Below are 27462 nucleotides of genomic sequence, written 5' to 3' on the forward strand. Positions count from 1 at the left end.
AATGAAAATGGACAAAGAGTTCACACAGAAATTCAAGTTGTTCAAAAACTGGAAAGCCCTAAAACTAGACCAATTCCAATTAACTATCAAAGTCAGCAGACAACATAATTGAAGAAAAAATTAATGTTAAATTGTTATCTATTTGTCATGTATTATATGAAACGGTATAGCATTGTCAGAAACAGCATTTAAACTGATTAGAAGGAAATGGTTCTCACATTTATCTGCCTGATCAATTTATGCTAAATAATTAATAAAGAAGTATGCAAAACAAGAAATCAGAAATGTATTTTTTCAGATTCAGCAAACCAAAGTGAGTGCTAGTTGAGTACATAAGCAAAGAACTGGCATCTCTTCCACTGCTCCTTTTAGCATTTGTCTTCCTCATTCCCCTTAGATAAGACAAACTCCTAAGTAAGAAAAAATCATGCATTGAACAATGCTTATTTCTCCTGACCGCTCATTATTTTTCAGTTACTAAAAGGGAATTGAACTAATTTATGGAAATGTTTCTCAAAAGAAACAATGAAAGGTACTGTGGCAGCTCCCACCACCCTATATAAAAGCAGTATGACTGAGCAGAATAAAAAGAGGCTTATTACATATTTACAGTAATTGTTCTGTTAACTATCAGGACTCTTTTGCTCATCAGTTAAATTTATTTACACAACCATAAGTTTCATCAATGAATCAACAATAACCATTTAAGGTCAAAGTAGAGCAGACATTTTGTAATAAAAGCAAATCACCATCAGGAACCAGAGACAAGTCACCTTCATAGGGATCTAAGTTTTAAGAAAACAATAACTATAATAATAGGAGGGCCTTCTCAACCCATTTGGGGTACTCTATTTGCAACAAAGAGAATTGTGATCAAATAAAAGGTATTTTATCAGTGTAAAAATAAGCCACAATGTCTATGTTAGGTAAATCCTGTTGCCGTAACTAAAATAAGTCTATCTAGTTGTGGCTAACTTCAGAAGTCACTGATATAGCTAAAGACCAAACTCATAAAAATCATACTATTTTACTAAAGACAAAAAATGAGAAATAATATTGCTGCACCACTAAATAAGCACAAATTCAACTGTGCATGAAGGTAAGAAACATTTACTTAGCACACGTTCAAATATTAATACAAATAAAAGATGACAAACACGAAAGTTTCCAGCCTAGTATCCCACACACAGTAGATACCCAATAGATCATCTTTCCTTCCTTGCTTTCTAGCCCCTTTACTCAGTGATCCACTGTCTTACCGACCTATTTACATTTTCAAGTATGTAAGTGTGTCTTCTCTCTCCAACTACATTGAAAAATAAAAATTGCTTCATTCATTGATAGATACGTATTTTTTTAATTCTACCATATGTCTTACATGTGCTACCCACAAACAGTATGTGCTGACAGGTAGTATTGCTCGAAAGCTTAAGACACAGCGTGAAGTATAACATTGCTTTTGGCTGTGCAGGAGAATATTCATCTAAAAATTCTTTAAATAATAGTTTTATTATTATTATTATTATTATTATTATTATTACTTTGAGAATAGGTCCCAGGCTCCTTGAAAGCCTTCTTCTGTCACCCTCAGTTTGTCAGCTATTTCCTTCTTCACAGTTACAAAATGACCACAATGGCACCAAGAGCCATGTTCTCATACAACAGCACTCTAGGATCAGGGAGTAACATCATTCCCAGAAGTTTCCTGGCAGATTTTCTTTCCTAACTAACTGACCAGAACTGTGTCACATATAGCCATCCTTACCTACAAAGAAGCTGGGAAAGCAAGTAAGCTGGTTGGAACTCCTGCCACTATGAAAGAAAGCGAGGAGAATGACTAATAAATAATAACAGCTATTTATGACAAACCCACAGCCAATATCATACTGAATGGGCAAAAACTGGAAAAATTCCCTTTGAAAACTGGCACAAGACAGGGATGCCCTCTCTCACCACTCCTATTCAACATAGTGTTGGAAGTTCTGGCTAGGGCAATTAGGCAAGAGAAAGAAATCAAGGGTATTCAGTTAGGAAAAGAAGAAGTCCAATTGTCCCTGTTTGCAGATGACATGCTTGTATATTTAGAAAACCCCATTGTCTCAGCCCAAAATCTCCTTCAGCTGATAAGCAACTTCAGCAAAGTCTCAGGATACAAAATTAATGTGCAAAAATCACAAGCATTCTTATACACCAGTAACAGACAAACAGAGAGCCAAATCAGGAATGAACTTCCATTCACAATTGCTTCAAAGAGAATCAAATACCTAGGAATCCAACTTACAAGGGATGTAAAGGACCTCTTCAAGGAGAACTACAAACCACTGCTCAGTGAAATCAAAGAGGACACAAACAAATGGAAGAACATACCATGCTCATGGATAGGAAGAATCAATATCGTGAAAATGGCCATACTGCCCAAGGTAATTTATAGATTCAATGCCATCCCCATCAAGCTACCAATGAGTTTCTTCACAGAATTGGAAAAAACTGCTTTAAAGTTCATATGGAACCAAAAAAGAGCCTGCATCTCCAAGACAATCCTAAGTCAAAAGAACAAAGCTGGAGGCATCACGCTACCTGACTTCAAACTATACTACAAGGCTACAGTAACCAAAACAGCATGGTACTGGTACCAAAACAGAGATATAGACCAATGGAACAGAACAGAGTCCTCAGAAATAATACCACACATCTACAGCCATCTGATCTTTGACAAACCTGAGAGAAACAAGAAATGGGGAAAGGATTCCCTATTTAATAAATGGTGCTGGGAAAATTGGCTAGCCATAAGTAGAAAGCTGAAACTGGATCCTTTCCTTACTCCTTATATGAAAATTAATTCAAGATGGATTAGAGACTTAAATGTTAGACCTAATACCATAAAAATCCTAGAGGAAAACCTAGGTAGTACCATTCAGGACATAGGCATGGGCAAAGACTTCATGTCTAAAACACCAAAAGCAACGGCAGCAAAAGCCAAAATTGACAAATGGGATCTCATTAAATTAAAGAGCTTCTGCACAGCAAAAGAAACTACCATCAGAGTGAACAGGCAACCTACAGAATGGGAGAAAATTTTTGCAATCTACTCGTCTGACAAAGGGCTAATATCCAGAACCTACAAAGAACTCAAACAAATTTACAAGAAAAAAACAAACAACCCCATCAAAAAGTGGGCAAAGGATATGAACAGACATTTCTCAAAAGAAGACATTCATACAGCCAACAGACACATGAAAAAATGCTCATCATCACTGGCCATCAGAGAAATGCAAATCAAAACCACAATGAGATACCATCTCACACCAGTTAGAATGGCGATCATTAAAAAGTCAGGAAACAACAGGTGCTGGAGAGGATGTGGAGAAATAGGAACACTTTTACACTGTTGGTGGGATTGTAAACTAGTTCAACCATTATGGAAAACAGTATGGTGATTCCTCAAGGATCTAGAACTAGATGTACCATATGACCCAGCCATCCCATTACGGGGTATATACCCAAAGGATTATAAATTATGCTGCTATAAAGACACATGCACACGTATGTTTATTGCGGCACTATTCACAATAGCAAAGACTTGGAATCAACCCAAATGTCCATCAGTGACAGATTGGATTAAGAAAATGTGGCACATATACACCATGGAATACTATGCAGCCATCAAAAAGGATGAGTTTGCATCCTTTGTAGGGACATGGATGCAGCTGGAAACCATCATTCTTAGCAAACTATCACAAGAACAGAAAACCAAACACCGCATGTTCTCACTCATAGGTGGGAACTGAACAATGAGATCACTTGGACTCAGGGAGGGGAACATCACACACAGGGGCCTATCATGGGGAGGGGGGAGGGGGGAGGGATTGCATTGGGAGTTATACCTGATGTAAATGACGAGTTGATGGGTGCGGCACACCAATATGGCACAAGTATACATATGTAACAAACCTGCACATTAGGCACATGTACCCTACAACTTAAAGTATAATAATAATAAATTAAAAAAAATAAAAAAATAAAAAAATAAAATCTACAGTACTTATTTGTGGCCTATAAAATACATAGAATAGCATCTTTCAACCATAGCAACTAAAACAAATGTAATACGATAATTTCTATAATTAGTATACTAAGCTGAAAAGACATCGATTGTTCTGAAAACATAGGTGAAAAACAGTTTGTTCCTTATATGTTAGTGGATCACTGCAATGATTATGTCAAAAAGCAAAATTTACATTTGCTGGTTCTAAGTAACTGTAATTTACAAAAAAAATACACAGTACAGTGGAAAGCATCTAGAAATAGAGGAATCGACAGAAAAGAATTCTAGTCTCATTTCCACTTCAAATTACTTTAGAAACTAAACTATCTTTTGTTTTTGCTCTCCCCACTACATTTTATATTTACCTCTCTCATGCCATTTAACCATCGCTATGGTATTTCAAGTTATATCTATGTATATCTCACATTTCCCATCTGGACTAGCCTCCTTAAGAGCAGAGTAAACATCTGATTTACATTTTTATCTTCTACAGTGTAAAGCTAGACTGCAAACTTCATGAGAAAAGGGACTTGCTCGTGTACCCCCAGGAGTTAGTATGATGTGACCTCACAGTATGTGTCTAATAGTAGATGTTACAATAAATAAAAAACTTGAAAAGAATGCCGTGCTTTCAAAATAAAAGAAAATGGGGATACTCTTTAAGAACCACACTAAGCTAATTAATACCAACAAGTTAGGGAAAAAATTTCAAAAGAAGAAACTAAACAAAAAATACAAATGGACAATGACTAGCAAATTTATTAAGCAGACCAAGATTATATCACTACTGTGACAAAAAGGAAAAACTAAACTAAACGTGTCAATGACTCCCAACACCTACTACAATTTCAAATTACTTTGCCTTTGTGATTTTCTGTGCAAAGTCTTCACCCTGTATACATTGATCCTTCCTCATCAATCTTCAAGAGAAGATTCAAATATCAAACCTCCATCAAATTTTTGTTTCTTCCTTGATTCTCCTGGACAGAAGAATAATCTCTCTATTCTTTAAACTTCCAAAACGGTTTATCTGTGCTTCTCTACTAAAATATAGCACTTATTTATTTTTTTTTCCACAGCACCATGCAATCAAGGCTAAGAACAAAATAAAATGACTACAGCTTACAAAAATAAAGAACATAAAGCAATAAGAACATTGACCTTTGAAAGCTATTTTTTTTTAACTAGGTATTTTTAACCTATATTACTTAATATATCACATACTTCAATATCATGAAGTTTAGCTGGTAGAGTTTCTAAGCAAGCAGTACTTCAGAATTTGCATTTTGTCATAATTTTCCCCCAATCTTAAGAATAAATATGCCTTTTAGTTATTGAGAAATTTATTGAGGCAAGTCCTAGAATTGATAAAGCAAAGAATAATTTACAACTGAACATATCCCTCTGCGAAAATGTTGTCAAGGCAAAGAATGCCCTTGACTTGCTAAAAGATGGCTGGAATGAAAAACACAATCTGCTATTCGACAGAGCCAGTATTCTCACCCATTCCTGAGTTGGAAAAGCCTTGAAGAAGAACAATTATTTTACGAACAAACAGATCTCCATAAATCATGATGAAATCAAAGTTAAAGTATGAAATACTAAATAATGAAATCCAATGGATCAATTCATGGTTAAGTCTGTCCACATTCTGAAGTTAATTCATTTGGGCAAGTCTAATAAGATGTTCAACACATGAAGTTAGTTGTTTCACAGGGGTCACAGCTAAATTGTTTTACGGTCAAGGCAGTCAGATGGTTTTGTTTCTTCACTAAGGATAACATTATTTTATTTAATACATTTTTACTTAAAAATTTAACAAAAATTATATGAAATATTTCTGAAAATTTATCCAGCTATTTGAACTGGCTTAGTAAGAGAGAAAAGGAACTTCAAATGGTAAGTTTGTCCCCAAAAAGCAAGTCTGATACATACCTCTGTATACACAGGAGGTGGTTCCTTTCTTACACAAGAATAGAAATCAAGCCTCCAAATTTCCCTGATGGAATCTCAAAACTGGCCTCCAATATCTGGTATTTAAAGCAGTTGAGTTTCTCTTTAAATATAGAGACATGAGCACCTAAAACACCCATCAAAAAATTCTACCTTGTTTTGCCAGCAAACCAGTACTTACCAAACACTTGACAGGATTTGACTTTGAAAGCTATCAAAATGTATGGGAGATTTAATGTTTTTCATGTTACTTTCCAAGAGCAAAAAAGCACATAAATATAGTTTATGTTATGTTGGTTGTTTCTAATAACTAATGTACAGGTACAACTAATAATCTAAATGATTAAATTGATGAAAACATCAATCAAGTAATTTACTGAGCACTAAGCACATGAATAAAAAGTACTCTCTTGTTTGCTCTCATTGATTAAGCTTTGCAGGTTAAGGACAAATATGTGAGAGCAAAATAATCACTTAAGAAATTATCTATGGCTCAAATTTTAATCTGCAACAATGAGACATTTACCCATAGTTTCCATGTATTTATTTAGTCATCATTTTGTCTGACAAAACATCTCCAAAATGATGTCACTGGCCTGGCTGAAACTCACCCAGGCACTTTTTGCACTTCTTGCTTAAATACACCACAAGCACATATAATGAAGGGGGTTTTGTCATGCAAAATGAGACTGAACAAAGAATTATTAATCCTGTTCAAAGTACTGTAACTTGACAGTAGAATTAACACCGCAGTAATTTGTGCCATAAGAAAATAATGTTATTAACATCAATGATTCAAAGATAGATCCTTAACAACTTAGAAAAAATAACTACATGTATGTTATTTCTTAGTTACCAGGAAAAAGAAATATATCATAGATATATTACTTGCTGGATTTATCAACAGTTACTTCTATGTTTTTATTGTTGTTGTTTTAAAGTACAACTGACAGTCCGATTCCTTAAAGAACTATCTACACAGGAAACAAGTTGTGAACAGGGTTGAATACAGGCAATCTAACTTCAAAACCCACATTTTTAATGAGTCTGCTAGATTAATTTTTATTGGGGGTTTTAATTTGTTTTGTGAAAGCTGACTCTGTTGATAATTTTATTCTGCGAATCAGAATTTCTTTCTAGTGCTATGTTAAGCTCCTATGACAGATTCTCATGAAATCAGTATAATATAATGCATTGTGAGAGTGACCTGGCGATGACAGCCATCAACCCACTTTTGTCAGAGTTGAGCCCACTGATCTTGCAACAAGTGCTCTAGCATTCGTTTTACACACTCCCATCCACCTACCTACCATATCATATATGCAGCCCTCCTGGGGCTGTGGACCCTGAAAAAGCAGATGGCTCTCCCAGACTGAAGAGAAACATCCTTATGCTCCGGAATAACAGAATCAACTAGTACCTAATGAAAATCCATTGAAAACTCAATAAACAGATAACCTTGAACTGAAAATCTTACCTGTGGAACCATGCCTACAATGTAGGAGGCTTTTAATAAAACAGAAAACTCAACTCAAAATAAAGCAATTAAAGCAAAGCATTTCTTTTTTCCCCTTCAAGAATAAAGACAAACCTCACTTAAATAATTCATTTTTAAAAGGCAGAAATAAAACTATTCGTTTATATACTGCTTGCTGACCATCATAAAATATACTTTTACATAAATGTATTCTCATTAGGCTTTATAACAAGCTACAAATAAACAAGTCCTTTAAAAGTTTCAATCTCAAGGTCTAACACCAAATTGACCTTTTAAAGAAATAACAATATCCAGGGACTGAACCTCATAGTAGGATTACTGAACAAACTCTCCAAACTAGTAAATGAACCTTTTTATTAAGAGTATATAAACTCAGTCACAGAAACATAAAGTAGGTACTGACACTATTGATTATCTGATTTAATCATAATTCAATGAATCATTTCTGAAATAAACACCCAAGGTTTGTGAATAACTTACCCTTTTTGGCTTATATTTACATGTCATTTAATTGACAAAATTTAATTCATTATTCAATTAATTAATCAAAATTAAAATAATTAATGAAAATGCCTCCCCCTTAACATAGTTCATGAAACTCTATATCACATTTATTTCCCAAATGTTACTTTCAAAAAGTCAGTAAATCAGTCCAGTCTAAAGATTACAATAAACTCAAAAAGGCTATTTCTTCCTGAACAAAGCTATAGAAAAGAATCTGTTAATAAGTAGCTCTTTGTCAAACTACCAACAAATTCTGGACCTAAATTTGATTTTTTTAACATGTAGAAATATTTTCCCTAGTTTAAAGGTTTTGTGCCAATGTCTCCAAACACTTCCTCATCAACAGGGTGGGGAAGAAAGAGGAGCAATCTCTCATTACCATGGGATGCATATTTATATCCATGTATGACACTTCTCCAACAATGGGGGTGGGAAAGGCAAGAGGGAAATCTCTCATGACCATGAGATGCATATTTACATTGATGTATTACACATATAGTGAGATCTGATGACATCAAAACATACACCAGAAAAGTACAGATGATTGATTACCTGATATTCATTGGGCCAAAAGGTGCTCACTGCTAGCTCAGCCCGAAGCCAATCTCTACCCGTGAATCCAGTCACATTCCAAATTGGATTGGCAAGCGGTCCTTTATTCACCCTAACCAATATGTTCAAAGTGCCAGGATTCAGTCCTTTCTGGCTATATAATAGGTAACTGAAATCAATGCAGTGAGTGTCGTTCTCCTTCATTGTAGGCAGCTGAAGTCTGGCCTTTTCTCCAGGGTCGTGATCTGAAGAGTCCACTATCATATAGGAACCTGAAATGACATTACAAATAATAATGCTAAAGAGATATATAAGCAAAGGGAACATACAACAACAAAAATAAGCCAATCCATTCTGAACATTAAATTTAACTTAAAAAGACTGTTTTCCAGAACACAGCCATAGAAATATATCAATCAATTAAGTAGATGAACTGAATTCCTACCAGGTAACAGACAGCATTCAAAGTACACATTATGTATTAATTCATTTAGTCTCCACAACAACCTGTTGTTATCCTATTTTACAAATTAGGAAACTGAGGCACAGTTAGTAACACTCAAAGCTGGGTTCAAATCCAGATCTCACTCTAAATCTCTGGTATTACTGGACACAAGTCTTTTAATATAATATATATATTATATATATATATACACACACACAACATATACACACACATACACAAAAGTGATACTTTATTGGCCTGGTTTACATAGAGGGTACACTTCTATTTTTCATTATCCAGAATATTATTGCAGGGAGATGTGCTTAGAGTGCAGATAATGGAACCATTTCTAATTTCATATTGGAAGATCATCATTTATACAAGTTATGTGATCACTTGTAACATACTAATTTTGAACCTCAGTTCAGGGAATGAGGACACTTTGTAGTGTCAGTATGAGGGCTAAAGTTAAAAATGCCTAGAGCTGGCCGTGCGCAGTGGTGCACGCCTGTAATCCCAGCACTTTGGGAGGCCGAGGCTGGCGGATCATCGAGACCATCCTCCTGGCTAACACAGTGAAACCCCGTCTCTACTAAAAATACAAAAAATTAGCCGGGCGTGGTGGTGCGCGCCTGTAGTCCCAGCTACTCGGAGGCTGAGGCAGGAGAATGGCGTGAACCCGGGAGGCGGAACTTGCAGTGAGCCGAGATCGCGCCACTGCACTCCAGCCTGGGCGACAAAGCAAGACTCCGTCTCAAAAAAAAAAAAAAATTTCCTAGAGCTGAGGATCAGGACATAGTAGATTTCCCCATTTGGAGTCTCATCAACTAAGGTGTCAGCTAATCACCACTACTATTGGCCCCAGTTCTGTAACAGTCCCTACACTCATGTAGAGCTACAAGAAACCCAGTTGAAAATCACCAATCTACTCCATTCCCTTTGACTTAGTAAGTGTTCATTGGTTATCTATCATGTGGAGGCACAGGACATAAAGAGTCCCACTCTCATAGCTCACATACAGACTTTCCATTGCAGGCAAAGGCCACATAGGGACTAAGTACAAAAATGAGACTTGAACACCAGGCTGCTGCTTTTAGTCCCAGAAAACTCTCCAGTAAAACAACCAATTGTTCTCATGTCATTGTGGATTTTAACAAAGACACATATCACAAAAATGCAAATATGCCTATTTATTACACAGAAGATGGAACACAAATTTTATTGTAAAATATCCTTTTTCTTTGCTAGCATGTAATTTTAACCAAAATCTATCAGATGTAGTGTTACAGAACTCAGTGTTATAAGAGTTGCACTTGACCTTCTCTTCCTGACAACATGCAAAATCAATCTTCTGTATTCCCTCCCCAAAATTTGTACCCATGACACATTAAACACTCGTTAACTACTAGTCTAACTTGTTCAATTAACCCTCAACAACAGATGCAAATCATGGCAGAGAGGATGGTGTCAACTACTTGAGAAGCTGAATTTCAAATGTGACCAATTGCCACTGAGTAGCAGGTACCCTCTGGTTGAGAGCTTTTGGGAAGATTTCTGTAACACTTTAGTATAATCGAAGTACAGAATAAACAGATCATAGTGATAGTGGCTGATATTATTATTCACTTCTTTTTCCTAGTTATCCTCTTCTCTTGTAAGCTAGGATTCTTTTTGTTTCTCTTTCTTTCTCTCTGAGTCTCACAGATGGCACATTAATAGAATAAATTGTCCGTGTATACTTTGGAGAAATTATGTCTTTATTTTTAAACAGAACATCCTGGATCCCAACCCAATTTATAGAAGCAGGATGTTTCTAGTCCTTATTATATTCACATTCTGAAGTCAATGGTTGATTTAGCAAGATGTCTTTCAGATTCACCACTGCATAGCAGACCAATTATTCCTTTCAACGAGGACCAGCCCTGAGATCTTGGATAAGTTACTTAGTGTTTGTTATTGGGCCTTAGCATCTTCACAAACCTGTAGCCTATTTCCCCACTACTACAACAGTCTTTCCACCCCCCAACGCCCCGCCCAATGGAATATTATGGCAGTAGTGCATTTAAATTTATTTTTAGAGGTCTGTATCAATTATGGCTTCTGAATGTCAACTTTAAAGTAGTAATCTCTAAATGATTTACTGGCTTTCTAATAGTCATTTTCTCCTGTTATAAAATAAACTTTGGTGTAAAAATATGCTTTGTGTCACATTTTAATTATATAGCATAATACTTACTATAAAGACCATTCAGGAATTTTCAGTCAGTTGTACTCTTAAGCTACAATAATTATTTTTCTTATTAAGGAAACAGGATAGGCAAAGTATATTCACTTGCAGGCATTATCAATTTGATCATTAGGAATACAAAAGTCACAAAATAAAAGCTTTGTGAATAGTCTACACTATTTCAACATTTCAAGCAAGTTAAATAATAAAGAAAAATAGTGTTGATAATTCATTTCTATAGAATGTTTCTGCTAAATGGCCCTCTTTCAATAATGCCTGACTACTGCCACATTCTCTGAGTGCTCTGGAATAATAATGCATTTATTGCACAGCTCCAGAAAGGAAGAATCAAGTACTAGCACCAAAAAGCCGTCTAAATCCTTCTGCCTACTGCCTTGATATAATGGCAATTTGTCCAGTAGGCACTAGGGAGGGAGCTGCCTGTCTGACCCAGTATTCCCTTCCATCATCCCAAACACAGAAGATACTGTGCTATTCTTATCAACATCTAAAAATTACTTCTGTAGTCTCCCAGAATAACTGGCTCCCAATCCTTACACTTGGGAAATTATACAATATGTACTTCCGTCATACTTTATGTTATAATTTAAACTTATTTACGACTGTTCTGTTACCAGCTAACTAATTCCTCAGATTTCTAACAAGAGTTTAGTTATCTCAAGGCTTAATAAAACATCTATGTTCCCACACATACAATGTAGTAGCTTTTAATTAAAACTTCTTTAAAATGGCCTTACGAATATTCCTTACAGTCTCTTGAGCAACAGAGTTCTCAAATATGTCATTCAAGACAGAGAAAACTGTATATGCTTTTTATTTGTTTGTTTTAAGTGCAACCTTTGTAGACAGCAATTTGACATCAAAGACCTTTAAGAGATATTCATGAATAAAACACCAAAAGCAATTGCAACAAAAGCCAAAATTGACAAATGGTATCTAATTAAATCAAAGAGGTTCTGCACTGCAAAACAAACTTTCATCAGAATGAGCAGGCAACCTACAGAATGGGAAAAAATGTTTACAATCTATCCATTTGACAATAGGCTAATATTCAGAATCTACAAGGAACTTAAACAAATTTACAAGAAAAAAAAACCATTAAAAAGTGGGTGGAAGATATGAACAGACACTTTTCAAAAGAAGACATTTATGCGACCAGCAAACATATGAAAAAAAAGCTCATCATCACTGGTCATTAGAGAAATGCAAATCAAAACCACAATGATATACCATCTCACACCAGTTAGAATGGCAATCATTAAAAAGTCAGGAAAAAACAGATGCTGGAGAGGATGTGGAGAAATACGAATGTTTTTACACTGTATGTGGGAGTGTAAATTAGTTCGACCATTGTCGAAGACAGTGTGGCAATTCCTCAAGGATCTAGAACTAGAAATACCATTTGACCCAGCAATCCCATTACTACGTATATACCCAAAGGATTAAAATCATTTTACTGTAAAGACACAGGCACACATATGTTTACTGCAGCACTATTCACAATAGCGAAGACTTGGAACCAACCCAAATGCCCATCAATGATAGCCTGGATAAAGAAAACGTAGCACATATACACCATGGAAAACTATGCAGCCATAAAAAAGAATGAGTTCACATCCTTTGCAGGGACATGCATGGAGCTGGAAACCATAGTTCTCAGCAAACTATCACAAGAACAGAAAACAAGACACCACATTTTCTCACTCATAAGTGGGAGCTGAACAATGAGAACATATGGCACAGGGAGGGGAACATCACACACCAGGGCCTGTTGGGGGGCAGGGGGAGGGATAGCATTAGGAGAAATACCTAATGCAGCAAACCACCATGGCCCATGTATACTTATGTAACAAACCTGCAGGTTCTGCATATGTATCTCAGAACTTAAAATATATTAAAAAAAAAAAAAAAAAAGAGATACATGCCTTCTGGTCTGGGAATTCCATGTCTACAAATGTATATTAGATAAACCATGTAAAAGATACAGGTTTAAAAGATGCCTAACTCATTACACTAAGATGGAGAAAAATTAAGTATTCTTAATATTCAATAATCAGTAATTTGCAAAATTATTGCAAATCAATTTAGTGAACAATAATGCAGTCATTAAGAATTACATTATTTTAAAACATTTTATGGAACATATTTACAATGTGTTAAGTAAAATATGCAGGTTGTAAACTATTAAACCCACTTATGAAAAATACATATTTAAGTTAAATAAATACATCCGTGTAAATGTGCATATATTCACATATGCACACACATAAACTTGTACATGTGACTAGAAAAATATATAGCAAAATCTTAATGGTATATTATCTGGTGGGCTGTAATCGTCTTCTAGGTTTTCAAAAAAGTTTTTGCATATGTACAGTTTCTGAGAGTTCTATAATGAATAGGCATTAGATTTGCACTTTTTTATTAAAACAGACTACATGAATACTATCGTACAAGAGGAAAATCAAATGAATAATGATACTTAGTAAATAAACACAGGTGGGTATTTTTAGTCTTTTAAAAATAAATCCTATTTGTATCCTACAGATTAACAGCATCTTGGCATTCAAAAAACACAATACAAAAATTGAGTACTTCTTATTCCAATTCACTAAAAAATAGAAAGGCAGAGAAGACTTAAAACAAATGGCAGTTTTTACTAAAAAGAATGGCCAAGAAAAATAATATAATCTTGTATCTAGATGAATATATAATGCCCTACGGATTTTATATATTAGTGATTTTTTATCTTTAAGCTACACTTCTATGAATAAGGTATTTATATGGGAAATTCGATTAATAGTAAAGAAAATAATTATAAATGGATTTCCATACTTTCTTCTAAACCTCTTTTAAATATGTATGTGTTGGTATACTTTAGTACACTAACATAATATTTGTATTGTCAGTTATTATTCAAAATCTGTTGAATGTGCCCTATAAACTAAAAGAAAAATTTGAACTTCTCTGCTTAGTATTCACAACTTTCCATGATCTTATCCCAAAGTAACTTTGGTCATTTTACCTCCCACTTCTCTTCACAAACCACCTTCTCCAGTCCGACAGACCCCTCACTATTTTCTCCACACATTGTGCCAGTTTTCTTTCCTCGAACTGTCTCACAGTTTCTAAATGTCTAATTCTGGCCCCCAATTATACACTGCTTTTGTGCCAATTTTAAGTGATTTATATGGATATCATTTGTCAACCTCAGAAGGGTAATTATGTTCTCTTAGAAAGCATCTGACTTATTCAGAGTCCAATCAGAAGAGAGAAGCCACACAGTAAATTTAACAGTGAAAATGTAATATAAAGAATTACTACCTATAAGAAGGTAGAAACTTTAAAGTTGTGAAGAAAACCTTAAAGAATAATCAAAGTACCCAAGAAAGAAACCAATGTAGACAGCGGAGGTTGCTGAGAATCAGATTTCCTAAAGAAGTTGGAGTTGCAGCTCACGGAATGATAAAGTCTGCTGGGTCACTCAGGCCAGAGCCGGTCCTGCTCTAGGGAAGCAAGGGAAACAGGACACATTCTCCCTGCAGCAGAGTGGCATGAGGCCTGGGGTATGTGTGTGCCACAGCAAGGCGGTCACCAGGCCAGGTCTGGTGCTACAAGCTCACTGAGGGACTATGTCTGCTACATGCACACAGCTCCGTCCACCGTGCCGTATCACCAAGAAAAAACAACCCTAGGATCACAATTCAACCAAGAATAGATGTTTCTTCTTTCTTAAGTGTCTCTCCAGTGCCCTCTACTGACAAAGCTTAACACTGCGCCAGTTGTAAAGCAGAACCGCTTTACAGGGTCAAGTGCTGCTATCACAGAGCAGGTAATGAAGGATAAATTTTAAGCTCCAGGGCAATAAATTGATAACTGGCACCCTATCTAACAAGGGCTTTGCATACAATAGAAGTCTAATAAACACTTGTTACTTGATTAGTTAGATTACCAGTTGAAAGAGGAGGCAAAGACACTGTTTAATAACATGAACAATTGAGGCAGCAGTAGCTCTAACTATATGTGAGATATATAACCAGAAAATGTCAAAACAACAACAAAAAGAAAAACAAATGAAACTAGTTTATGCTGCTTTCAAACATTAGGATTTAATGAAAAAGTATAATGTTTGGAAGTACATGTTTAATGTATTTGTCAGAGCCACACTGGTATACATAAGAAATCTTCTATTAAACAAACGTTCTCAAATGTTTTAGTCTCAGGGCCCCTTTATACTTGTGATATTAAGGATATCAAGCAGCTTTCGTTTCTGAGTTATATCAATATTGACCATATTAGAAATTAAAATGGAAAAAATTCAAAAATAATAATTTGTTTAAGATTAGCAATGATCTCATAATTTACTACCATATTTTCATGAAAAATAACCATTTCCCAAAATAAACAAAAAAAGATAGCAAGAAGATAAGCATTGTTTTACTTTTTACAAATCTCTTTAGTGTCTGTCTCAATAGAAGACAATTAGATTCTCATTTTTACTTAATCCTTCAATCTGTTGTAGTATCATGCATCATGTAACCTCTGGGAAATTCTTCTATTCATTCATGAGACAATAAAAGAGAAAAAAGGAAAACTGTATCTCAGTGTTATTGATAAGCAATTTTGACCTCATGGATCACCTGAAAGAGTATGAGGGTCTACAGAGATCTTTGGATCACATGTAGAGAACCCTATATTTTAATATACATAAACCTTTTTATCACTCTGCTGTAATGAGAACATTATGTTGAGTCTACTTCACTCACTCAGTCTCTGCAGGGTATAAAGATGTACTCTATAAAATCAGTTAGAAAACAAAATCCTTCACCGGAGTGCTGGATGCCTGAAGAATGAAGATGAAAAAAGCTGAGATATATATATATATATCTCAGGAGATTTATTATAAGGAATAGGCTCATATGATTGTGGAAGCTGAGAAGTCCAGTCTCAGGACAGGAAAGCTGATGGTATAATTCCAATTTGAGCCCAAAGGCCTGAGAAACAGGAGAGTCAATGGTATAAATTCCAGTTCAAGTCCAAGTCTGAGTCCAATAACCAGGAGAGCCTATGGTGTAAGCTCCAATCTGAGTCCAAGTCCAAAGGCAGGAGACTGATATCCCAGCTTGTAGACAGTCAGACACAGGGGAATTCTTACTCCTTATTCAACTCAGTACTTCAAGCGATTGGATGAGGCCCACCCACATTGGGGAGGGCTATCTGCTTTACTCAGTGTACCTTTCAAATGTTAATCACATCCAGAAACATACACACACACACACACACCCCTAGAAATAATGTTTAAGCTAATATCGCTGAGTCTAACTGACACATAAATCAACCATCACAAAGGGCTTTCTTCCACTCTAGTCTGCCACCATCAGAGAATCAGATTGTTACGTATGAGCAGAAGAGTACAGAGGACTAAGTAATATTCTATCCTCATAAGAAAAGTATTTTTATGTGTTCTGAAGACCATTTTGAATAGCTACCAAAGCACCAACGCACTGTGCAAAACAGCTAGCTCTTGGCATTGAGTGAGATTTTCCCAGTAGTAACAAAGAACATGCCAGAAACTGTTGGTGTAAAAAAACTTAAAGACATTATACAATAATGTTGCTTCATGCCCAGAGAGCTTAAGAAGCAATAATCAGGATCTCTAAGTAGAAAGAAGAGTGACAAGTGAAATCATTATTTGGGTCTCAGCCCATCTGGGATATTTTTTTTTTCTGTTATAAAATTAATGTCTCTAAGTACTTCTGTTACTATTACCTTTGTGCTGAAGGCAATGCCATTATCCTCCTTTTCATATCTTACATCTTTTCATTTCTTTTTTCAAGCCTCTTCTCCCACCACCATTTTTTTTCATCTGATTAAGTGGCAACAAATATAACCAATTATTAAAACTAAGGACTCAGTAATCAAACTAGGAATCAGTTTGATTTTTTCCCTCTTTTAATTAACTAGCAAGTCTCATTGTTTCTACTTCCTAGCTCTCTCCTCAATCCATTCATGTCTCTTCATAATCACTAGTTTTACCAAACTCCTGTTACCCCTCAGGAGGACAAATAGAATGGAATCCTAGCAAGTTTTATGATTTCCACACTACTAGCCCTACAATCGTTTCTGAAAGGCAGCCAGGTTAATTTTTTAAAATCTTTCTCATCCTCATATTGCATTGAGAATAAGATCCAAACTCTAGCCCCACCCCTCAGCTTCAATATGATCTAGTGCCTGCCTTCCTCTCCAACATTATTTCTTACACCTCTCTTCCCTTACATAAGATGTTCCAGATACAATGGGCTTTTTCTTTAAAAAAAAAAAAAAAAAAAAAAAAAAAAAAAACACCTAAGCTTATGCTTGTCTCAGTCTCCATGCACTGGACCTTCCTCTGTTTGAAATGTTCTGTCCTCAGCTGGCTGTTTTTCATCATTCATCTATTGGTGAAGCATTCCTAGGTCGGTTAAATAAAGTAGTTCCTTCCAAGCTTCTTTCTAACATATCACTTTTTATTATATCCTTTATAGCACTTGCCACTTATTGAATTTATTTGTTTACTTAATTGAAAAATTCCATGAAAAGTTGGGATTTCATGTATGTTGTTCATCCAAAAATCTAGAACAAGATCTGGAGTTTTCAGTTTGAAGTTGAATGTTTTATAAAAAAGTCAGACAACTATCTATTTGTGTTTCCTGTGCTGCATTCCCATAGCACTTACATAATGCTCTTTTATGTACAAAATATACTATACCTGTCTGTGCATTCCCAGAACCCTAGTACAAGCTTTTTAAGATTAGAAACCTCTTCGGCCTCGCCAGCCCCTAACAGAGGGGCTGTGTAATTTGTAAACTCGGCAAGCTCCACTGAAGGTAAGCAAAAATATTTTTTTAAGTATTTTTAATTCAAAGATAGTTAAAGAGAAAAAAAAAGGTAAAATTTGAAATGATAATAAGCAAAGCTCTCAATCTTAAGAAAAACCCTAAAATATTCCATTAATTTGGTTAAACGGACATTAGTGTCATCACTTTTTGTACAGTCTATTTTTAATTCTTCAAGCTTTTACATTCTATTATTTCTTAAGATGGATGTTTCTCTTCTAATGAAGTCTATCCCCTACATCATACAATTCGTTTCTAAGACAGTATGAGGCAAATATTACAAAATGTCAGAAAAAGAAAAAGTAAACTTTCCCCCCAAACTCCAAAACAAATGAACTGAATTTGCATCTTTGTAGGAGTTTACTTTCAACAACTTTAGTCTCCTTAAAATGTCCCTCCCATTGCCTTGTAAAAATATAAACCTGTTTCCTTCACAGTCCGAAGGATAAAATTTCTCTTGATCTCTGAAGAAGTGCTTTGTATTTGTTCTAGGTAGCCAGCTTACATTTGAACACAGAAAAAATATATGGATTTCAGATAATAGCTTCTAAAAACCTTCAGGCAACACAGAAAAACTAAAATGAAGGTTTCAGTAGAAAGTAGCACATTTCTCCTTCTTAGGAAGTGGATGTCCTCATGGAATTTACCCGTTACACATTAAGATTTAGAAACTTGGCCAAGCATTGTTCTATAGTTTAATCCCCTTCCCCTACTACATCTTAGAGAGACAAAAAGCAAGTACTTGGCCATTACTTTGACAAAGAAAATTGCCAGTTTCATCTTTATGACACAGGAAACCTATGTCATAAATTGTTAAAAGGATTAGTGCCATCTGTTTCCTATTTCAAAGTGGCTAATTTTATAATAGGTTTTGAGTTCCTTTCCAGCACCTTCCAGTACTCCAGTTTTCCCTACTTCCTACACATCTATTTACTTGTCTATCCTGGGCAAATAATTTAACCTCTCTCTGTCTTGTTTCCTCATCTTGAAGTGCCCACCCCACTGAGGTCCACTGTGCAGACTAAACAAGACTGCCTCCATGATGTGCCAAGGCACACTGACAAGAGGAATAGATGGGTCCTCAATACTCATTCCTTTAGATATATTCATTCCTTCCTCCAACAAACAGTAAAGGAAATAAAACTAGAAAATGTATGAAGAGAACACTTTCAAAGTTTAAAAACGAGATGACAATGTTAAAGGATGGTACTTTTAAAAACTTCCAACTTAATGGCACTTAACCTTCATAATCTTTCTTAACCCTTCCCTTCACAACTCTACCTATCCCTTTCATCCCAATGTGAGTCAGTCCTCTTTCTCAGTCCTATCCTTCCTATTCCTCTCTAACCCTCCCTCTCTCACTTTTTCTTTGAAATCTGAAGTAAATTTAAAGTATTGTTGCCTCAACGCCCACTCCCAGAAACACATACACTTACTTCACCAACAATTTTAAAGGACTCATAGATCTAAGTTTAAGAACTCTTGTTTCAAGATTTCTCCAAATTCTGAAATCATGGCACTCTCCTAACAGCTATCCAACCTGCATAACTTTTATGTTACATGGTAGTGAAAAGTTTTGAGAAGCAGTTGTTAAAATGAAAAGCAACTTAAGAGAAAATAATCAGAGTAACATGACCCCAAAAGGCAATAAAGTCTTTGTCCTGTGGCCAATTTTGTAATCATCACTCACCTTTTAAAAATACCCAAGATTGAAATGAACAATTAAAGGTAAGAGAATGTAGTGTGGCCTGTGGCCTCTGGAAACTGCCTGAAGACTAAAAATCATGCTAACAATTCCCACCTGGTCTGGATACACTTCAACACTGTTAAACATTGAAGACCAGAACTGAAGGTCTAAAGAGAATGAGGGCACAACACGTCTATGATTTCCACATAAATGAATATTATCAAAGTCAAAACATTCTACTAAGTAGTCGCATTATGTCTGAATGTACCAAATTTTTATTTTTTGTTTCCCAGTGCATATTAAAGTTATGTTTACACAATATGATAGTCTATTAAGTGTGCAATAGCATGTCTAAAGAAAGGTATATAAGGTATATAAAATATATATCTTAATTTTAGAATAGTTTATTGCTAAAAAAAAAAAAATACTAAAAATCATCTGAGCCTTCAGCAAGTCGTTATCTTTTTGCTAGTAGAGGGTCTTGCCTCAATGCTGAGGGCCGTGGTCTGGATTAGGCTTTGGCTTAAGGGAATGCTGTGGCTGGTTTAATCTTCTATCCAGACTACTGAAACTTTATCCATGTCAGCAATAAGGCTGTTTCACTTTCTTATCATCTGGGTGTTCACTGGAGTAGCACTTCCAATTTCCTTCAATAACTTTTCCTTTGCATTCGAAACTTGGCTAACAGGCACAAGAGGCCCAGCCAGCGGTCTGTCTCAGCTTTGATATGCCTTCCTCACTAAGGTTAATCATTTTTAGCTTTTGATTTAAATTGAGAGACCTGCGGCCAGGCACAATGGCTTATGCCTGTAACCCCAGCACTTTGGGAGGCCGAGGCGGGTGGATCACAAAGTCAGGAGATCGAGACCATCCTGGCTAGCATGGTGAAACCCCGTCGCTAATAAAATTAGAAAAATTAGCCGAGCCTGGTGGCGGGTGCCTGTAGTCCCAGCTACTTGGGAGTCTGAGTCAGGAGAACAGCGTGAACCTGGGAGGTGGAGCTTGCAGTCAGCCTGGGTGACAGAGCCAGACTCCGTCTCAAAAAAAAAAAAAAAAGTGAGAGACCTGCAGTTATTCCGTTAAGTTGATCATTGACAGGCCACTGTAGGGTTATTAATTTGCTTAATTTCAATATTGTTGTGTCTCAGAGAACAGGGAGGGCTGAGGAGAGGAAGAAAGACAGGAACAGCCGTAGGTGGAACAGTCAGAATACATACAACATTTATCAGTTAAGCTCACCATCTTATACAGGAGCTGGTTGTGGTGCATGAAAAAATTACAACAGTAATATCGAAGATCACTGATCACAGATCACCATAACAGATACAATAATAATAATAATAAAGTGTGTAATATTGTGAGAATTACCAAAATGTTACATTTTGTTACACAAAATGAAATACTGTGAGAATTACCAAAATGTTCAATTTGTGAAACATGCAATATCTGCAAAGTATAATGATGCAAAGCTCAATAAAACAATGTATGCCTGTAGTTGTACTGAATGATGTAAGTTTCCTTCCAACTCAACTAGTCTGTTATTCTGAAAGTTCCCACCTTTCAGACAACTATAACCTAGAAGAACTAAAGTACTTTTAGTACAAGAAGTACATGAAGAACAACTAGACCTTACTGTGACTCAAAACTAATAACAATTGTAACTATTCAATTTTATAACTGTAACAATGGTCACTGCTCCTAAGTAAGTAAATGGCAAGTAATGATCAATTAGAGAAGAACTCAGATTGAACAAAGTTTTTCAACTCAGTTCTCAGGAACAAGGATAATCAGGTCACAGGGGCAGTTCAACTGGCCACCAAAGAAGTTTCTTCCTTTATTAAACTTTAAGTCCACTAAAGTTCTTACTTATAATAAAAGACACTCCATGAAATATTCAAAAGGAAGGAAAAATATAATCTCCCCCATTATCCAAATGAAAGCAGATACCTGTTTATTAAATGGTTAAGGCCGGGCGCGATGGCTCACGCCTGTAATCCCAGCATTTTGGGAGGCTGAGGAGGGCTGTTCACGAGGTCAGGAGTTCGAGACCATCCTGGCCAACATGGTGAAATCCTGTCTCTACTAAAAATACAAAATTTAGCTGGGCATGGTGGCAGGCACCGGTAATCCTAGCTACCTGGGAGGCTGAGGTAGGAGAATCGCTTGAACCCGGGAGGCAGAGGTTGCAGTGAGCCAAGGCCACGCCACTGCACTTCAGCCTGGGAGACAGAGTAAGACACTGTCTCAAAAACAAACAAACAAACAAAAGAATGGTTAAGAATGCAGGCTCTGAAGTCAGAGGCCTAAATTAACAGCCACATTCTGTCCCTTTCCACCACATCTCCTCTCTACCATTTTACTGATGAAAATTGGAGGCTTGGAACAGATAAATGTCGAGATATAATGAAAGCACTGTTTGAGAGGATTGTTGTGAGGATTACAGAAGTGGGAACTGTCAAAGGAAAAACATCTTTTCATTTTTTTATTTACAAAGTAGTATCACCTAAACCAAAAATCGGTCTGCTTGTTTGAAACAGTTCTGCCTTAGAGGTTCTAAGACGAGAAAAGGAAAATAAAAGCAAAAGGGAATGATAACAACAACAACAACAACAAAAAGGAGAGACTGAGCATAGCAAAATGAAGAAAAGAGCTCAAGTAGTAGAAGGAAAAAGAGATGAAATAAGTGCTTACACTTTAAAATGTTAAGTTCTGGGAAGATAAGAGAAAAAAGAGGAGAACAGGGCGGTAGAGAAAACAGGGTTATTTTATTTTTCATCTCACCAGTAGCTTCACAAACCATACAAATATAATAAAAGAAACTGAGGTCCTAGGATATAAAAAAGTAAAAGCGAATGGTGTCATCTCCTCAAATTTTGAGACTGGTGCTTTTGGTCACAAGATAATCTCCTATACCTCAAGGTTTTAGTATAAAATACATATTTAAAGAAAAAAAAAAACCTGAAATCCTGTAAAGTCCCCTGAATCTACATTAACTTAAATCAGCTTTAATGAATTATTTAATGGTCCCCAATAATTGAGCAAAGTATAATATTAAATCATATCTCAAGTCTCTGGAATAAGCTATTCTACTTCCAGTGCTAGCAATGCAGTTATTATTTTGAAAAACAAAATTTTAAAAATAGCCAAAACACACCTGGTCAATTTTGAAATGCCACATTGAACAACGGTGAGGAAAGGAAGAGCACGCAAATACTTCTATGATTATTGCACACAAGTAATTCAACTTCATCTTAGCAAATACAATCACTTGAAGATATTCCTTCAACAAAACATTCCTTTTAAACATAATCAGAAAAGCTGCAGGATGCAAGTGACCTCCATTCCAACAGTGTTTTTGTTTTGCTTTGTTTTGTTTTGTTTTGTTTGCCCTGAGAGCAACTGAGAATTGTACTTTAATGTTTTCATAAATGCTAACTTAAGGCTCAATGGGTAAACACAAACATTGAGAAATTGTAGAGTTTTAGTTCCCACACTAATTTTTTAAAGCTTCCCTCTGGGGTGTACTGTAGAAACTAAAATAAAAAACAACTTCAGCCAAAACAAGTAACAGTTAGATCTCAGACCAACAATCAAGCACAGGTGTCCTTCCCCCATCCCAAGGCGCTGGGAAAATGGGAGGTAATTTTTCTCTTACAGGAGGGAAGAAGAAACTTTCAATAGTTTCAAAAATTTCACTGTCACATCGTTCAATCTATTATTGAGATATACTTTCAGGTTTTCATTAACATTTATAAGCTAAATGGATGCAACTCAAGTACACAGACAGGATCAAATTTCTCTCCCTTGAGAATAACCATGAGCAAGAATATATCTCAAACATTTTCTTCTTCTAACTACAATATTATCAAGTATCTCCCTAAGAACTGTTTATGTAACTAAACAAACAAATAAACAAACAAAAACTTCTTTTGCTTTACAGTGATCCTACAAGCAGCGATTAAACTCTGCAAATACTATGAACTAGTAGTGCTTGCTTCAGTGATGGTGACACACATTCACCAGTAACAACACAATTCTATTGGTTGAAGCAGTTAACTGCATGCTCAAGCACAGGTAAGAACCACACATTCCATCTGATGCTCAAAAATCCTCACAAACTTGGTCCATAAAAACCATGCCATGCTAACTTACCATGAACCCCCAGCATGAACTCATAGCTCATAACAGTTCATGGTTCATAAGAAGAAGAAAATAAGCATTTTTGCCTGGTTTGCCCCTCCGTCTTGCAAAGCTTGTATTCTCTTTTCTCCCCTAAGAACCTTTATTTCTACCTTCTTCATAAGCTCTTATGTCCAATTATACAACTTTTTAGTTAATTAACAAACTTGACATTTCCCACTTTGTATTTGTTAGAATGTGTAGAATTTTCCAAGCTCAGCAGTAAACTTCTTAAAGGCTATTACCTCTTATTAGGCCTTTCTGTGTAGTGATCCACAGAAAGCTGATACTCCATCAATGGAAGTGTTGATGGTGACTTACTGGCATATAAATCATTAAAAGAATAGCTTAAGACAGTAAAAATATTTAATTCAACCAATCCTCCAGTGAGAAAGCTACTGAATATGTAAAGTGCTAAACATTGTACAGGAAAATGTGAAGTGGAAAAGGGTTTAGTAACCTGCTCAGATCTCAATTTGAATCTAACATTAAACTTATCTTCCTTAGCTCCTATACTGTGCCACCTATCAAAGTGAACAAGTAGTTCATTGGCAAAATGATTGTTTAAATCGCATAGAAAACCCATGAGGATGAATCTGAAGTACTCTAACAGATACCATTTCAGTACTTTTCCTTCATGGGGCTTCTTCTGCACGGATGCAGCATCACACGAGTAATCAAAGCATCAACAAAGTGTGTGTCAAATAAAACTATGATGACCTCTACACAAGACAGTCTGGCTATGAAATCATATAATGGGGAGATATGACCTCATCAGGAAGGTGAGAAAGTCTCTCTGAAAAAGTGATGTCTGAGCTGTGACCTGAAGAATGAAAGAGAGTTATTAGGAAGATCATTTCAGGCAGAATAAACCACTTGTGCAAAAGACCTAGAAGAGGGCCAAGTATAAGAGACTGAAAGTTTGGCTGCAGAGGAGAAAATGGGGAAGATGACGATAGAGATGAAAGAAGTAAACAGACCAAGCAGGACTTGCAGGCAACGATAAACAGTTTTGTCTTTATCTTAAAAGTTATAGTTAAACACAGAAAAGAATGAGATGAAGGTTGCTATCACAAGTCAGATTTTCATTTTGGCAAATTACTCTGGCCACAATGTATAAAACAAATGAGTGATAGGATGGTGAGCAAAGTAGGTATGGGAGACCAGGAAGATAGTAGCTGTGGCAGTCAATAGAGGAAAATGTTTTTAAATATAGTAATAAATGATGGAGGTGATGTGAAGCAGTCAATCAAGACCTATATAGGAGGTAAAAACAGCAAAATTGGTGATGCATAGGATATACAAGAGACAGGTATCCAGAATGTGCAACTATATTTCTGGTTACTACAACCAAATAAATAGTGTGCCATTCCCTGAGCCATGGTACATTGGATGAAGATCAAGTCTGGGAGAAAGATCAGTTCAAGTTCTTCAATGTAAACAGCAGAATCCACTGTATCACTTTCAACAAAAACAACCAAAAAAAAAAGTATTAAAGAACATTAGGAAGCCCAAATAATAAGCCAAGTATATCCCAACCCCCCCACCAGCACTCAGGTTGGGTCCTGTGCTTTGCCGTCCCTGGAAGTCTATGCTTCCCCTCTCTGCAGAATGAAATCTTTACGATGCCTCCTCCTACAAAATAGCTTCCTAATCAATGTTCTTATAGGTATTCTGAATTGTGATTTGGTCACCTATTGATATCCTAGTTAAAGATGGCTGAAAAGGTGAGCTTTTTACTTCTTTCTGGGGCCATAAAAACTCGTAAGGCAAGAGATTCACCAAATATAGGAAAAACTGCCATGAACAAAAATAACAAATACACTCTAATGAAGGGAGGAATTAATTTTGTTGAGACATCCCAGCAAAGATGCTACAAACGTATTTGTAAATCATCTACAAATGCATTTACACATATAAATCCCATCATGCTATTATGTTTTTTGCTTTTGACATTTTCAAAAAAATCTTAAATATTTTATAAATAAAATATAACACAGTAAATTTACTTTATCAAAATAATGCTGCTCTGTATTTTATTATGGAGCATGGAATGTAGCAATCTGATTGCAAACCTTTTTTCACTAAAATGCTACAGAGGACAAGGGAAATGAAATTCATTCTAAATTTCTAACTTACACAGCTAACTTTTACAATCATAAATTTTCCTATTTTTTACCAAAATGTTATTTCAATAGTGATTAACAATTTGGGTGACTTCCAGGAACCCACAACAGAATCTATCAGCAGTTAAATTAAAGCCATTTAATCTTGCACTAACAAGCCCGTGTAACTAATTCAGGTATCTGAAGCATGTTCACCTCTTGACCCTCACTAAACACATCTTGAATCTGAGTAGCCATCTACTAATGTATTTTTCCCAAATATAAGACCAAAATTCCCCTTTGAGTGTATTATATATTTATCCGGATCAGCATTCAATTTAAAAGATAATGTGTTTGGGGGAAGAAAAACTGACAAGCTGACATATGTGTCTGGAGAGGCAAAATTGGAACTAATTGTGATTGAAACACAATCATAATTTTCCTCTCCACAGTAGCTTTGGCAAAAATTGCTTCCTGGAACACAGAAAAAAAAAATCCTTCTGTACCTAAGAAAATGAACATAAGTAAATAAATGAGAATCTAACAAGTAAGTTCATGGTGACAAATTGCTGCAGATAAACTTTCTGCCAGGCGGATTCCAGAAACAGCTTGACCCTAAGGACTTATTGAGACTTAGAAAAGGTCCCACAAGGGACATCAATAATACCATAAGACATCTGATTCTTCTTTTATAGGTAGCAGCAGTTCCACAACCAAGTTTTTTAGGGCTAGTAAGGGAGGTAGTTTTGGCCACTGTTCTAGTTGCCCAGAATGAATATTTGGACTAAAATCCAAAGGTCAAAATTACTACCATCACCCCACCCCATCCAAAATAAAACCAGTAAAAGAGAGTGGTGGTGAAAGAGGGGCAAGCTGCTAAGGAGCTAAGCAAAAAGAAGATGCAGAAGTCTGAGGAATCTGATTCTTAGACAAACTTAAAAGATTTATTGAAAACTTCAAGAAGCATTGGATTTTACGAGGCTGGCTAAAACAGCCTCCTACAATAAGTCACTTCGTGTAAGTGTAAACTATTTCTTGGATCTCTATCAAATTTTTAAAAATAGCTAAGAGTTCACTGGTCCAAACTCTCAGAATATAACCATATGGCCCATAGCATAAACATGGCAACCAGACAGGGCGTCAAGACTTTCTCCGTTGATGAACATTTCTTTCAGACACCAGTCTCAGTAAACTGATTTCCTTATGGAATCCCCCCATTCTAGCAGACCCAGCAACTGGGTAAGCATCATTAGTTTTACCTTAACAACCTCTAAATGTACAAGAAAGCGTGGTCTGTTAATTCCCTATGGGCTTTCAGGAAAGAGTTTAGAGTTTAAGGGTAAACTCCTGATTCAGTGTTTCTCAAACATG

General features: G+C 35.9%; 1 protein-coding gene across 14 annotated transcripts in view; it reads right to left on the bottom strand.

The window, feature by feature from the left end:
* LOC105465585 (protein tyrosine phosphatase receptor type K) overlaps window positions 1-27462 on the bottom strand; it is a 558841-nt gene that overhangs the window by 349502 nt on the left and 181877 nt on the right. For all 14 annotated transcript variants that reach the window (XM_071096434.1, XM_071096427.1, XM_071096433.1 and 11 more), the window contains exon 3: window positions 8553-8824. In XM_071096434.1, the coding sequence (XP_070952535.1) occupies window positions 8553-8824 (272 nt within the window). The remainder of the gene's footprint in view (window positions 1-8552; window positions 8825-27462) is intronic.

The sequence above is a fragment of the Macaca nemestrina genome, chromosome 5 (assembly GCF_043159975.1).
Source record: "Macaca nemestrina isolate mMacNem1 chromosome 5, mMacNem.hap1, whole genome shotgun sequence".
Lineage (NCBI taxonomy): Eukaryota > Metazoa > Chordata > Mammalia > Primates > Cercopithecidae > Macaca > Macaca nemestrina.